Source organism: Patiria miniata, unplaced genomic scaffold, assembly GCF_015706575.1.
Source record: "Patiria miniata isolate m_02_andy unplaced genomic scaffold, ASM1570657v1 HiC_scaffold_12, whole genome shotgun sequence".
NCBI classification, from domain to species: Eukaryota; Metazoa; Echinodermata; class Asteroidea; order Valvatida; family Asterinidae; genus Patiria; species Patiria miniata.
Genome location: NW_024037050.1, coordinates 6,122,867 through 6,138,748, shown reverse-complemented (window position 1 = coordinate 6,138,748; position 15,882 = coordinate 6,122,867). Strand labels below are relative to the sequence as shown.

At 42.7% G+C, this 15,882-nt stretch overlaps 2 protein-coding genes across 2 annotated transcripts; both read right to left on the bottom strand.

The window, feature by feature from the left end:
- Positions 1-1,218: 1,218 nt before the first annotated feature.
- Positions 1,219-10,712, bottom strand: LOC119746366. The gene is made up of 8 exons (XM_038223277.1): positions 9,314-10,712; positions 7,514-7,770; positions 6,096-6,267; positions 5,243-5,668; positions 4,628-4,918; positions 3,560-3,841; positions 3,252-3,430; positions 1,219-2,019 (listed from the first exon to the last, which is right to left on the bottom strand). Exons 1-8 carry the CDS (start codon positions 9,387-9,389, stop codon positions 1,894-1,896), a joined length of 1,809 nt encoding a protein of 602 aa, XP_038079205.1. The 5' UTR covers positions 9,390-10,712; the 3' UTR covers positions 1,219-1,893.
- LOC119746377 (transmembrane protein 42-like) lies at positions 10,711-15,248 on the bottom strand. The gene is made up of 4 exons (XM_038223289.1): positions 15,156-15,248; positions 12,987-13,193; positions 11,780-11,926; positions 10,711-11,046 (listed from the first exon to the last, which is right to left on the bottom strand). The coding sequence occupies exons 1-4, from the start codon at positions 15,231-15,233 to the stop codon at positions 10,915-10,917; spliced, it is 564 nt and encodes a 187-aa protein (XP_038079217.1). The 5' UTR covers positions 15,234-15,248; the 3' UTR covers positions 10,711-10,914.
- Positions 15,249-15,882: the final 634 nt, after the last annotated feature.

Sequence of the window (15,882 nt, the reverse complement as noted above, 5' to 3'; positions counted from 1 at the left end):
CATGCAACGAGTGAGAAGTTTTTGTTTCATTTCTCAGCGATGATCAAAGTCGTAACGAACTTTGTTGAGATTGCTTTATTAGGTTAATTTCACAGTGCCTCTGAGGGAAACAAGTCCCGCCCACTGCGCACCTGGGCATCCAACGCGTGAACCTCTCCAATTCACACTGCGCGTCATGATACGCGCGTGCACGCATTTCGGACATTGGTAACGGTTGAGATTGGTCAAAATACCATTGGGCGGGGCTTACTGTAATCCCTTGTGTCACTGTTTTTTTCCCCATGGCAATTAATTATGGCAACAAGCATCTTATAGCTTCCCGTGACAACATCTTGGCGAATTTATAATCCTGTTCCAGCGTAAAATGGATTCGATTTCTACCGTATGTTAGGATGTTGAAATCTTAGGAGGGAAAAGGGGTAAATCTCACAACTGTTGACGTTTTGGGGGGTGGGGGGGGGGGGGCTCTTCCCCACCCTGGGAGGAAAAAAACGGGGGGGAACCAATATTTTAGAATGAGGGTTGAAGTTATGGTCTGTTAAACTTGCAACTGCCAGAAAGGGGCCTGAGACGGGGTCTACCCGATGTTCCCCAATACCACTGTTCCCAGAAATCCTAAGGGTTAGGGTTTTAGGGCTATATGGTAAGGATTTCGGGGAATATCGGTATTGGGAACATCGGTATTGGGGAACATAGGTGTGCACCCACTGAAACGTGCCTGTCACTGGGCATGCATGCCCAAAAGTTAAATGCTGTCCAGCCCCTTCCCTCCCACCAATCAATTTTTCCATGGCCAACAATTCTCACTGCACTACTGGTTAATACCCCCTTCCCATAACTACCTCGAAAAATCCTAGCGGTGTGCCTACTCTGATGAACATGGGCGTCGCGAGGGGGGGGGGGGAGCAAGGCCGGAAAAGCAAAAAAAAAAAAAAAAAGGAAGAAAAAAAGAGAGAGAAAAAAAGAAAGGAACAAGAGGCGCCAAGTCATAGTGGTGTAAATTTAATGAGCTGGGGGGGGGGGGGCAAAATGTCCCTGCCCCCCTCTCAAACTGAAAAATCGAGAATATGTTGAGAAATACAGGAAAAAAATTTTGGAAAAAATGTTTGACCCCCCTCTAGAAAAAATCCTGGTGACGCCCATGCAGATGAATGGTTGCAACCTTCCTCCATACAAAAGAATGAACAAACACACAAAACTAAAAAGTTTTGACATTACTTTTCCTTCTGATACTGAACCAAACTTTTTTATTTGCATTGTTACTAAATTAATGTAAATAATATTGGTAATTAGACATCAGACTATAATTCCTTCAAGCTGAAGTTCAAATTGTGAAATTGCATTGTTGGACAGTCATCTCTTTGTTCTATACGGTTGATCAATAGACATTTTTTTAAGGGGGGGAGGGGAGGAAAATGGAAGCATTTTATAGTTTAAGGACCCGATTGTGAGGAGAGTTTGGAGTATTTGTGTAAGTATTTAAAAAAAAAAACTCAATTTGGAAAACTTTTGGACAAAAATTCAGGTCGGTGGTCAGGATTTTTTTTTTTGATAAGGTGGTAAAATTAGTATGGAATTCAGACAAGAATTGTGGAAAACGAAGCGTCATTATGTTAATACCAAAAACAAACCTTTTTTTTTTAAATGAACTGATGTTTGGTATGGAGATTTTTTGGGGGGTGGTAGGGTTCTAAAACTTTGTTTGATACCTTTTTACCAATGCTAACTCCACGATTAGAAATGTTGCTGTGTCAGTGAACCTCCTACTTATGTTACTTTTATATAAACTCTAAAATCACACTCATTTGATAGTTTGTAGGACATAACTCCTGCACGTTTATCAGATGACAGGTTCAATCTATGATGGACATAGACCGAGCCAGACTGATGAACCTAATGCTTTTTGCACCAGTAGCGGACAAAGAGGTACTTGTGTGTTCCCTTGCATGGGTTGCCAAAGGTGTAGTTGTTGGCTGGAACGCTGCACCACTTCTTCCCTTCGCATTTATTCTTCACAACCTGGATAAAAAACGAGAATATAAAGTGTATTTTGTACCGGGAAATAAACAGACAGCATTTACGAATTAAAGTCAGAGTAAACAAAGAAGTGTTTGGCCCTGTCTAATTTACTTGGTTCTGCCTTGCAATTATACAAGCATGGGCATCGCCAGGATATTTTTCCAGAGGGGGGCAAAGCACATTATTTTCCAAAATCCCTTTCTCTAGCATATTCCCGGCGATGCAGTCGGCCGGCTGTATCACTGGGAAGCATCCATTATTGGATTGGGGATGCTGTTCACAGAATGCTTGATTAATGCACGTTTCTTTTTTCTCTCTCTCTTTTTCAAAAGATTTGCTATAAAATACTTCACTCGGTGGCAAAATAAAAAAATAGAATGTCCAAATCTTGTTTTTCGAATGAGAATATAATGATGCATGGATTCCAAACGACCCAGGAATTAGCTTTCGACCCTTCGAGCTATCCATTCTATCCAAGCTGTGTTGCATCGCGGGTTATCATTGGCCCTCTCTATGGAAACATAATACATATGCATTTTGCTGGGCGCATAAATGAATAATCGTGCGAATTCATATAAGTCATGTCGTTAGACCTGTCGGATGCCGCATGTAAACATGATACAGGGCGCCAGCTAGCGCCATGCTAGTTAATATTGGGGGGCTCGTTGGACAAAACACGACTTGATTTCTAACGACTTGATTTCAAGTCTAACCTGACTCCCCATTTAATATAATAACGGGTTCTTATATAGCGCTTTTAACTATAGATCAAAGCGCTTTACATTATTATTACCCCTAATCATTGGGCCAATGAAACATTCCAAATCCCATCTCAGCTCCCTGGGGAGTATACAGCTCGATGCTGCCTGTTAGGCGCAAGGAAGCTAATTCAATCACAATAACCATCTCTGCCCTCACAGGTACCCATTTACTCCTGGGTGGAGAGAAGCAATGAGTGACAAAGTGCCTTGCCCAAGGGCACAACACACCATGACCCCAGGCTGGACTCGAACCTACAACCTGCAGACTACGAATCCAATGCCCTTAACCACGAGGCCACAGCACTCCACGCATTTAGTCCATGCAAAACTTTTATCATAATTATTCAATGTACACAGATTTTGATATTATCCCGTCTGCCTCATATCTCGCAGCAAGTAGAAAGATGCAATAGTAAACCACAGATTAATTAAACTGTCTGGACAGCAGTTCTCATGCTGCGTGTAACCTACCGATAAAGCGTTTTCAGCTTGGCAGTTGAAATTGCCCAAGGAGTTGCTGTTGCAAACGCCGCTTCCATGCACCCGACCGTAGAGGGCGTAATTAATCTTGATGACGTACCCGGACTTGCAGTCCAGTCCCAAGTTACTGCCTTGGCAGACGACCTTCTTCTGCATGATTGGGTAGTCACCTGGCAGAAAGCAAAACAAAACAACACCCAAACTTCCAACTCAACTGATGACGGCGACATTTTGTGGATGAAATGTTAATTTCATCCAATGCAAAAATGTTTGTGATGTTAGGAAAGCAGTCTACTTACACTTGTAATAAACCTTGAGATACTTGGACGTCCACGGGCAGGGGTCGCTGAAGAAGGCGTCGGTTGCGGGGACCTTGCACCACCTCTTGCCCTGACACTTAGTCTGGACGGCCAGCAAGGAGTTTGGAGCGATGCAGTTCCTGTTTGCCGTGGTGCCGCAGACGTTCTCGCCAGAGTAGCGGCCGTAGTTTGCATCGATGACGCGGATGCCCTTGCCAGATGGGCAGTCAATCTGAACAAACCCGTCCTCGCAGGCCTGCTTCACCAAGGGCTTCTCTTTACCTGTGGAGGTCACGGACGGAAGACAATTTCTTCAAAATTGAAAGCAATTTGCCGGTTTTTTTCGAGAGGGGGTGGGAGGGGGGAAATCGGGGAAGGATAACCTGTCAGTGTTAAAACAAACTCAAGTTGCATTCCGGTCATCACACATCATCCAAAGTCAATCACAACTTGTCTAAAATCAAGTAACCAGCTCTTCAAATGTTGTCCGTGTTCCTATAATCTTGTGCCCTGACTTGTGATTGACTTTATAGCACCTTAAAATATAAACATAGATGTACCTGAGACATTGAGAGCATTTTGAATCTGGTAGCAAATCAACTTGTTAGATAAAACCTTGAAATCCGAAAAGATTTGAAATCAGAAAAGATTTTAACAAGCCTGTCTCACCATAGTGCAAGGGGAAAGAAAGCTGCCTAAAAATCGCTTTTATAGAATTCTATTAAATTGAGTTTTTTTTTTATTTGGGGGAGGGGGGGGAGGGGGGTCGCCTCCCTGAAAAAAACACTGGGGTGCAAGTAACCAATTTTTAACTGTATGTACACAAACCAATAGCATCTTTGCATGAGAATAATGCACAAAGGATGAATACACGACTAATACCACACATAAGTATCTATAATGTTTTCACTTTGAATTCTCAGAGTGTAGCACATACCAGGCCTGTTTCTTAACCTAATGCTTGAGGAGGGACAGAGTTGTCAAACCCCCAAAGTGGAATCCAGAACACCCCCTCCTCCCCTCCTCCTCCCTCCCCCCCCCCAAGTCTACAGTGCTGCAAATACTCACAAAGATAGAAGACATGGAGGTATTTGTGGGTCCCAACACACGGATTCCCGAAGAGATTGCTATTGGCGTTGAACCAGCACGAGCTGCTTCCCTCGCACTTGTTTCGCACCACATTCAAGGCATTAAGGGCCAGGCATTTGGTCGTCAGGATTGAGTTGCTTGGGCAGACTACGTTGCCTGGCACGATGCGGCCGTAGAGGGCATGGGCAACGTGGACCCCAAAGCCAGCTGGGCAGGTCAAGCGGAACTCTTGGCCCTCGCACGCATGCTGCACTTTGAAGTTATCCTGAGCTGTTTGGAAATTTAGTTATTTTCATCTTCAATTCTAAGACTCGATCTCTGATTCTTCAAAATTTAAAAGGGAGTTTCAGAGGATTTTGATAACTATATTCTCCCGAACTCCCCAGGCATTTTTGCTAGGATGTATAAACCTAAATCCTCCAACTGCCTCATTTTAAAAATTACACGCAGGCTCATTCCTGCAAAATCCTCCGTTATTTCTTGAATGTGGTCTTTGGAGGGGTGAAGACTGCCTTAATCCTGCAAAATCCTCGGCTTCCAATAATGTTCAATGGAGTAGTGCATTGATGGAATTTGGGAAATCATTCAACTTACCAAGACAAATGATGGGTGTGCAGACTGTTCGCACAGAACCAGCCACCAGCTCCCACGGCCCAACGGGGGAAAGCGTGGCGCAGATGTACGGGAACGCGCCGTTTGTGCAATCCACACCGGACAGATCCAGCGAAAACTCGGCATCGTAGAACGAGAATTGTTTCCCGTCTGTCAATACCTGGGTCTGGTCCAGTTTGTGGATGGTTCCCGTGACGGGCGCGGTCTTGCCCCCGCCGTTGGGTGTGGTAGCCAGGAACGCAACGAGCTTGTAGCGCTCGACCGCGCCAAGTGCATTCAACTCCTGGGCCGCGCCATCTTTTGGGGTGAAGTAGACGCAGAGGGACAGGTCTACGACTGCACCGTCGACTATGATGGCATTGCGTGGTATGTCAACATCCACGTAGTCTAGGTCCACTTTCAGGGGTTCTGTGGGAATAAAAGAAAACCTATGAACTCTGAACTTATTGACAGTAAGCCAGGTAGTTGATGTATAGGACTGTAGGCCTATCCAAGTGGGGAATACTGAATGGATTAGGTACGTCTTTCTCTTTCCCTCTCTATCAGCTTTCGTGATGAGAGTTGTACGTGTTCCAGACTGGCATTCCAGAGTTGCGTGAAAATAAATTGTTCCCAAGTTAGTATTCAGTACATGAAAAGTACAAGATTTGAAACAGATTGGGTGGCTACGTCAACTATTGCAGTTGTTTGGAACGACATCAGAGTCTATTATAAAATCAATATATGCTTATATATATATATATATAAATTTCTACTCCCTAGTGCAAAGTTTTAATAAAGGAGCTGTATTTTGTTGTGACCCCCCACTCTCCCCCATAAATCTGGCTCCACTTACGAGGTTTGCAGATGATGGGGACACACTTGGTCAGCACAGATGAGGCGCTGGGCTGCCAGTGATTAGCCACTGCGTCGGCTGGGCCAAGGGTCACACAGGCATAGGGGAAGTGATTGTTGTAGCAGTCCACGTTTGTCAGATCAAACGCCACATCAGCATCAAAGAGAATCACCTGGGGAAATTAACATAAACTATCGATCCAATATAGGACATTCAAAAACAAAATTTGGGGTTATACTCTGTCTTCTGTTTTTCAACCCTGCCCCTCATTTTCACAACAGATGAAGCTTGGTCCTGAACCCATTCAAAAATAGACTCCATAACCCTCAGCAATACCTCTTAGAATGATTCAAGATTTTGTAGGATTCAGAGAGTAGAACACTGAAACTATGCCATTAGCGCCATGGTCTAGAGCATTGAATTTGTGGCCTGGGTTACACCTCTATGTTCCGACACCCCTATGTTCCGACTGCACATATTCCTATTCCTAACCCTAACCCTAACCCTAACCCTAACCGGGAGTAACACAATCAAGGTTGTCGGAACATAGGGGTGTCGGAACATAGAGCAGTCACCGTGGCCTGCAGGTAATTCTGCAGGTTGTGGGTTGAGTCCAGCCTGGAGTTATGGTGCATGTGCCCTTGGGCAAGGCACTTTGCCACTCATTGCTTCTCCCCATCCAGGAGTATATTGGGTACCCGTGAGGGCAGAGATGGTTATTGTGGCTGATTATAGCTGCTTTGCGCCGAAATATACATGGCAGTATAGGGCTGTATACTCCCCAGGGAGCTGAGAAAGGCGCAGTTCTAGAGCCAACATTTTGGAGGGGGCTAGCAAGGTGGATCCAGATTTTTTTGCAGGGAGGGGTGCTGAAATGTAGACAGGTTATTTTCTCTGGACACTTAGGCCTCTGAAAATCAATACGTGTGAGTGTGTGGGGAGGGGGGGGGGGGGTGCTCGTGCCATATTTTCAATGGGGAGCGCTGATAAAATCCCACTTGTTCTTCCCCGAATAAAAATTGTAGCCTACTATAATGATTCTATTGCTCAGAATATCATGTAGCTGATTCAATTACCCCAAGCTCGAAAATGATGTTTAAAAGATGATCTTTTGCTCAAATTGGTTTTAGTGGTCAGAAATTGCCTCAGATCACACCACAAAAATTGCTTTTCTATTACTGCATGTCTCCTCAATGATCCCCCATTTACATTTAACTGCCCACATTTTCATCCCCAACACTACGCCCTATATACCCGATCTATGATCGGGCAAATCAGCTTGTATTAACTAAAAGTGTACAAATGCACCATTCTCATTTAGGTTAGGAAATGGTTAGGAAAACTATTATAGAAAATGTAATGGTTACACAACTAATTGTTTGGATTTTCATAAAAGTTTTTTTAGGGAAGAGACAAACCTGTTTGCCATCAGTGACTGGTTGCAGCTGGTCGGCCAATGGTATGACAGCATCTGTGACCGCCGTGGGGTTGGACCCCTTGCCGTCCGTTGCGAGGAAGGCCGTCAGCTTGTAGCGCTCGCTCTGAAAGCGATTCAGGATGATCGCGGCGCCGTTGTCCGGCGTGAAGTAGGTGCAGAAGTTGACCGGCGCGATGCCGCCGTCGTAGATGGTGGAGTCGGCCGGCACGTCGATGCGGACAAGATCCACCACAATATCTACCAAATTGGGGCAAAGTAGGAGTTTTAGGCAGTGCTGTAAACGAATCTATCACAAGTCAATCACAAGTGATCCAGTTACAAGCTTTTCAAATGAACTGTGCCATGGGGGGGGGGGGGGGGGGGAGAGGCAACCCTTTTGTTATTCTTCCGCCCTCCTTACTTGTGCCATGACTTGTGATTTGTCTTCACTGTGTAGTGCTTCAATTGTGACTGTTCTTGTGACAGACTTGTGTAGGACTCAGCACTAATTTAAGGATGGTACAAAAAGAAAGAGGTACAAGTAAAAGTTTTAAAAGAACGTGACAGATTCGGCTGAAAGCTCTCTTTGACTTGTAATGTAGGAAGATCTCTGAATGTTGGACTTTCAAACAAAATGGATCGTATCAAGATGTAATATCTAGTGGTAAGATTAAAATCTGGATTTTGTTAAATTCGGTTAAAGTTTCACTATTTGGTTTTTATTTTGGAAACCAAGTATTTGAATCCGACCTTCAAAAAATTAAGCTTTTTATTTTTGGTGGCGCACAAGCTGAAGAAAACAACTGGAACATAATTCAATTTGCTCCATGGTCTCCGATTGTGATAGTGGGGCGGATAGGGGAAATGCTTTGGGGAATTGTGCCTTTGATGATACAAACATGGCATTTGGCACTAAGAGTATGTCATGAGAGAGATATTAGGGAGGTTTCCCAAGCGAACGGATACGCTTACACTTACGTTTAGCTATCCGTATCCGTTTTTTACTTACGTGTAGCGAGCGAGATATGCGTGTCGTCTGCACGTGTGACGTCATACGCCACTCACTATCCGCTAAACGTGCAGACGACACGCATATCTCGCTCGCTACACGTAAGTAAAAAACGGATACGGATAGCTAAGCGTAAGTGTAAGCGTATCCGTTCGCTTGCGAAACCTCCCTATTTGGCTATATGGCCATCGCACATTTCTCCTTTGAAAAAAATATAGGTACAATAACAAGCAATTTTTAAAATTGTCAAAATGGCTGCAATTGCTTGCTAGTCTACCTTTATTTTTTTTTAAAGGACAAATCTGCCATGGCCCTGTAGCCAAATATCTTTTTCATGACATACTCTGACTGTGTGCCAAATGCCATGTTTGTATCATCAAAGGTACAATCCCATCACCTATCTGCCATGCTATAACCGCATTCACTCGCTAGTGGTCGTTTTGGTCAACGAGTGGCCTGCCTTTGACTAATCTGAGAGTTCCCGCCCATTTTTATAACCATTACAACTCCATAGAGTGTTTTTGTAAAGGCCCGGTGGTCACTGAATCCAGCAAACTATACCCAATCATCGTGGTTGGCAGTGCATGGGACACCTCACTTGTAACTTTTTGTTGGAATGCCTGTGATCAGCTTAATGGGAACTTCAGGTGAAATTCGATAACCGCTTGAAAAAAATTAAGATATCCGGATTTTGAAATCTCTGATTTTAACTGCATTTTGAAATTTCTGCTTTAAACCAGATTTTGAAATCTCTGATTTTTCCCATCACTAGTAAAAAACAAATGTAGTTACCAAGGTAACGCAGTCCTCCGAGCGCCACATCCACCAGACCCAGAATTAGGATGGCGATGATGCAGTTAAGCTTCATCTTGCCGACAGATTTAAATTCTTAACAGTTTAACACTGTTCAAGCAGACACTGATGTGAAGAAACGGAGTCCGGTTCACCCTTCTGCAGTCTTAATAAATCACCCAGAACAGTGGGATCCCTATTTATGGAGAATTCAGGTTCTCGACAAAAACACATTTCTGGATCGTGAGTGATGCACCGACAGTACAAGTGGCATATCAAAGGCACTCATAAACTCTATTGGTTAGCCATTTCACCGGACCATATGTTCCTATTTTGTAAACAATTGGCTACAATTCTTATTTCAGAGACAGACAACAACCTGTTTTAAGTGGCTGGGAAAAACTGGAAATATGTTTTTTCAGCTACCAGGGTGAAACATGGGGGGGGGGGGGGTTCGGATACATCATTAGTAATTATTTGTTGGTTGATATTTTTTTTCTAGTTTGTTATAAAGCAAAACCAGTTAAAAACGACGCTCTTCCAGATTGTGCATGACATGTATTTCATACAGTTTAATATATCACGGTACATCGTTCAAGGTCAATTATCTATTGAACAAACCAAGGACATTTCAATTTATTTTTGAATTTTTTTGTTGGAACCAGATGGTCATCTGCCACGTTGTCAGAGGTCAGACTTTTACATCAAGGTGGCAATATTAATCAAAGTAAACCTTGAATATACTCATATCAGACTTTCTTTAAAACATAAACTATTTCTTTGACGGTGTTAATTTATAATTGTCATAAAAATATCCACTTTTTAAAAACAGAATTACTTGAAGATTTTGCTGAGATTATTCAATTTTTAGTTTTATTGCTAAGTGTGCACAAACTGTTGAGCGTCTTCGCGTGAGCGTCAGGCATCATCAATAATGCATTCTGATGTTCCGTTCGAGCACTCTCCTCCAACTCTCTGTAACTGTGGAGGTTTTTTTGTCAACGGAGCCATAGGTCTGGTGAGTAGATAGTGCCCTTATAACTCATTCGCGTTGGAGGACGTGAAGTTGTGATAACACGCACTTGCCGTTTTTATACACAGGCACAGCCGATAGGTTAAGACGTCCAGATTGCCTCGACTTGACTCTGGGTGACGTTTAAACAAGCTCATTCCTCATGCCTTTTGTACACACACACAAAGTCCGTGAAGTCTGTGGAGGTGGACTGTGTGTTGATCTTGAATTGGTCGCTGTGCACTGACTATTGTTGTACAATATACACTCCAGTGCCCACCACGGAGTGTTGAAGCATATGAGGTTTCAGCAAGAAATATCGTACAAATACTGTTCAAATTACTCTAGCAAATCAGTATTTGTGGCGTTTTGGCTGTATATCAGAAGTTGGCTAGAAAATGTTTGCCTTTTGCGAAAAGCAAAATGTTCAGCAAAAATAATCCCAGCGCGAAGTGGTTAAAACAGGTCCTTCTTAGATCCATTACAGTGCACTCACTTGGCTCTGATGAGAAGACTACATACACTGCCCTCAACATTTCATACATAAGCCGACCTCGAACCTTCAAAACAGCATGTTTGCCGCAGTCCATCACCTTTCCTTAACTTCGTCCTTGGTCCTTCCGCCCCTGTGAATCATCCACAGGCCCAGGATGATGAATGTGGATCCCAGACCCCAAGTCAGCGACAACGCTTCGCCGAATACCACATAACCAATCACTGCCTGAAGGGAATTAAGATGAAATCTCTTCCGATTTATTGAATATCATATGATACCTGAAAGACTAGATGAATAGAAATCCACCAAATAATGGGCAAATCCGATACGTAACAAATGTTTAACCCTCTAAGATATTCATGGATTTCAGTGTTTTTTTCCTTATTGTAGGGCATCTGCAACGAGAATGTCCACAAGATTTTTTTGTGTTATTAGCCTTCGCGATGATTGTGTAATTAAAGAAAGCATGGCCTTATGTATGGGCCAAAAAGGGGGACCTTTGCTTGGACTTAATCTAATTTAGAAGTGAACACTCATGCAATTGTTACTCTCTGACCACTCAAAATTCAACAGGTTACAAAAATATTTGGCAAGATTTTACAAATTGAGTCAACCAGTACTTAGGCACAAGTGGTTCCAATAAACTGTAACATAAACAGTTATCATTGTGACTTTTTGTGATTTGAGTTGCGAATTAATTGATTACTCCCATGTTATTCAAATTTCATTTGAGCCAAATTTTTACAATCAAGGTGCTGCATCTGTATATACAGAAAATTACATACAACATATTTCAATGATATCAAAGGTTTTTTTTGTGGAGGGGTGGGGGAGGGGTTGGGGTGGGGGAGGGGTTGGGGGATGGGGGGGAGGGGTTGGGGGATGGGGGGGGGGAATGGTGAGGGGGGTGGTGGATAGAGGGGGTTGGGAAGTTTTGGTTGGGTTGGGGGTCACTTACTGTAAAGAACAAGTTAGCTGAACTGTTGGTAATCGTTGCCTCTAGTGATGACCTGGCTAGCTGTAGTGACTTGACAAACAAGGTCCACATGATTGCATTGAAGAGAAACAGAAGGGAGAATGATATGCCACGTAGAACTGTCGTGACCTGTTCAAAAATGACCCCAACAGATTTAAACACATACAACTTGCGGGCGAAAAAAAACAACCTACAATGCTTTTGAATACTTTGACGAAAATTTGAAATTGTTCACAAATTATGATGGCTAGTGTGATCTACCTGATGACAAGCATCCAGATAATTTATAGGACCAAGACTTTATGAATGGTGAAACGTTTATTGCCAGCCTATGGAAATGTTGGGGAATTGAGTTGCCTTAAAGCCCGAGTCCATCATTTGCAGCTATCCAAAAAAGTAACTGGCGTAATTATTGTTGAAAAACATACTGGTTGAAAGATAGTAAGGGGACTAAACTCCCTGTGAAATTATCCTTTCTGGCAAGCTCTCATTTTGAAGAAATCAACGAAAGAAGGCATTTCCAACGGTGCGTCTTAAGAAGCACCGTAGGAAAATTTAAATTAGTAGTTCGTTTTGTTATTCGGCGCAGCGCGCACAAGCATTGGAACGACGCACAGGCGCGCGCGGTTGCTATAATTCGTCGGATCAGTGCGCGACATCGCGTAAAGCTGCAATTCAAAACAATTCGAAACATGATTTAGCAACTTTTGATTTGAAATTGAGATCCTAGAATGCTGTTTTTCTCAGAATATAAAGCTGAAGCTGAGCTGAAACTTCATCAAGTAAGTTGTTCAGTATCCTTCATTAGATTTTGAACACTTTTGTTGCTTCAAACGAACAAAATGCACTAATTACAAATGATGGACTATAGCTTTAAACGCATAATGATTATAAGTTGGCCTATTACCGGTGATAGGTTTTCTGCTCTTTATAGCTCAATTTTATGTTTAAAATCAGTCAAATATAAGCCATCCCAGTAGCTGTTCTTTATTATTATGTTTAATACGCTCAATGTCAATTTTCCACACATTAATTCCAATCAGCGGCCAGCTTAGGCTGGAGCGTGTTAAACGTGTCAGTGCATTTCGGATATATTCAAATATTTGAATACTAAATTATTCAAAACTTCATAGCAGCTCAATGAATTTCACTGAATGAACATTTGGTTCAGGTTGCCATCTTGACTCACCACTGAGCAGTTGGGCATCAGCGTTCCCATGGCGACAGACTCTTCCAGGCTCTGACACACGAGGGCGATCTCCTCTCCCGACATGGCCAGTTTGGCAAATGCCGAGGCGCAGGCCGCACACAATCCGGCACACACTGCTAACGATAAGCCGAGCATCTTGCTAAGCCCAAGTACGTTTGGGTACCTTACTGTTTGAAGTATGTATATCTGTTTAAACGCAAGAGTAATTTTTATTATTTCAAGTTTAATAATGATGTAACATTTGGGCTCTATGCATGCCAAAAAGCATATGTGATGCGATCAAGCTAAATGAATCATTTGTCGGGATTTTTTATTTGGAGATACAGGCCAAAATCGAGCCACTTCATCACATCACTTCATCACATCTCTTGGTGTAACGACTTCCATAATATTTTAACTACAGATGGTATCAGCATGAGGTTTTCGCATGAGGTTTTCACACGACAGTAATGCTGCCATTGTGCTCTTTTCAAATCTGTAATAAATTTTTTTTTGACCAGGGTCGACAAACGACTGCTTCGTTCTCAAAAGAGTGCCATTCTACTCAACAACCCCACTCCCCACATCGCATCCAACTACCAAAAAAACCTTTTCCGGCGTGGCCCTGCATTCTATAGTTAGGCCCTACTCCCGGAAGTAATAACGATCCACAGCACAGCACTGCTTAACACGCTTAATTCATTAATACTTTGTTTCGAAAATGGCGTCAGATTGCAACATTTTTTCCATTCCTTGTCCCATACCATGAAGCCACTGCACTCTGAATTACAAATAATAGCTCCCCCCCCCCCCCCCCGGGAACTAGGCTGCGTAATTTGTATTCCTAGGAGGGTTAGGGGCAATGTCATGAATAATTCATGTTTATCCATGAGAACGGACAATGACATCAACAGCATTGTTGTTAGTTACTCAACTAGTTACAATACATTAAAGCATTTTAAAGAACGGTTGTCGTCGAGCTACCACACAGTAGCCTAGTGGATAGCGAGATGAGCTATGGATACCAGGCATGCAACTGGGAAGTCACAACAAAAGAGGAAATTCAAATCTTTCCAAGACTTTGTACAGTGTTTTTCTATTTTCAATGGCACACATTGGGATACAAAGATGGGACATGGTCTGGCGATAGTAAGGTCCAAGCTAATACCGCGAGCTGGACAACACCGTCGATTATGATAATGAGTAGACTGGATCACGTTTGTAAACACATGTGCATTTCAAACAATAATAGGGAGTCGGGAACTAGCGCAGCTTTTATGGTGGATACCAGTTCAAGCTGGTTCCCGATTCCCTTTTACAGTTCGAAATGCACATGTATGTGTTTACAAACGTGACTCATTATCATAATCAATGCATCGCGCGCGCTCGGTAACGGAATCGCACTCGGGATACGGGGACCATCGAATGTACGCTGGGCATGTAGAAGAAATCGCGTCGTTCAAACATTAAACACGATCGGAAATTTAACGTGTTCAAGATCGCGAGGGGAGCTCTCCGAAATGAACGGAAAATTTCACTTTTTTCCGGATCGTAAGTAAACTTCAGTACAACCATCTTAATTATCGATGTCTACTTGTACCTCAGGTGGCATTTCTAGTAATTTGGAGGCCGTTTTGAAGGTGAAATCTGATGTTTTGTGTTGGAAAATGTTGGTTTTTGGGACTGTGTTGTCTAGGTCGCGGTATTAGCTTGGACCTTACTATCGCCAGACCATGTCCAAATGTTAAAAAAGGCGATAAGTTGGGTCCAAGTTACTCGGACTAGTTCAAATCCACGTCGTCGCTGCTCATTTTCATCAGCTATATTTCTTCTCCAAATTTATCACCAAGATAATTTTAAATTAAGGGGAAAATAGAACGAGAACCTAAGTCTTGCAATGATTCAAAGGAAAAACTGAATTATTCATGACATTGCCCCTAACCCTCCTAGGAAAAAAAATACGCGGGCTGCTGCTATGCTGGGCTGCTGTGCTGGGTCCACTTCCGGGTCTTCCTTTTTTTTTGTTACGACAAAACTGGCATCGACTTAGACCATGTAATTGCAATACAATTTATTCTAACACTTAGGCACAATTCACTTATTTTATTTTAAAATCAAATGATGGTTTTACTCGCCTAAATCAAAAAATGGAAAGATGGTTTTACTCGCCTTTTCTTGACTGTTTTGCACGCGCACGGCAACATGTTTTATGTTCAGCATCTGGTGCCCGTCAGCATATCTCTTCATATCACGGAAAGAAGTCAAGCAACACGACGGATCACAACAGACGGCTTTTTCCTGTCGATGGGAAGGGCGCCTTTAGCGTTGGATAGGTAAAAGGCTGTTCTCCGTTTGATAGACTGACCACTCATTGTGCTTCATGGGGCCGGGCCGGGGAAATGCCAAAGTAAAGTGCCTCCACAAGAAATTCGAAATTTGACAATTGTACATGTAGTATTATGCTAATGAGCTGTGGGCGGGTATTTTAATTTCCTGAAATATCTTTCCATTATTCAACGCAACATGTGTGTTATTGTCATTTATTCTCAACAAGAATTAGTAACAGTATTTTTAAAAATTAGTTGTTGATTTAATTTATTAAATATTGATGACTTTAATTGTTTCATTCTTACAAATTTTTGGCAGTGGAAATAAGAAAAGCGCTTGGGGTGGAGACCACATGACTCTAGGGGGCGCTGCTCATGATGCAGATGTACATAATTATTTGTGTACACGAGTTACGCCACTAACCTAACAGCAAAACGACGTATTTAAAGCTTTTTATGCACTTTTTCTCCTTTTTTCCCCAGAAAATTTCAGTACTAATGAATGCATTTTTAGCGGGCACATTTTTGTTTCTCAGCACAAAAAAGTGAGGGGAGGGGAAGGGGACTCT

Coding starts and splice junctions, on each gene's coding strand:
- LOC119746377 (XM_038223289.1), bottom strand. CDS start 15,233: ATGAAGAGATATGCTGACGGGCACCAGATGCTGAACATAAAACATGTT. Junction 13,194..15,155: donor TGCAAAACAGTCAAGAAAAG/GCGAGTAAAACC, acceptor GCGTTTAAACAG/ATATACATACTTCAAACAGT. Junction 11,047..11,779: donor CAGCTAACTTGTTCTTTACA/GTAAGTGACCCC, acceptor AATTCCCTTCAG/GCAGTGATTGGTTATGTGGT.
- LOC119746366 (XM_038223277.1), bottom strand. CDS start 9,389: ATGAAGCTTAACTGCATCATCGCCATCCTAATTCTGGGTCTGGTGGAT. Junction 7,771..9,313: donor CGGAGGACTGCGTTACCTTG/GTAACTACATTT, acceptor CCAATTTGGTAG/ATATTGTGGTGGATCTTGTC. Junction 6,268..7,513: donor CAGTCACTGATGGCAAACAG/GTTTGTCTCTTC, acceptor TAATTTCCCCAG/GTGATTCTCTTTGATGCTGA.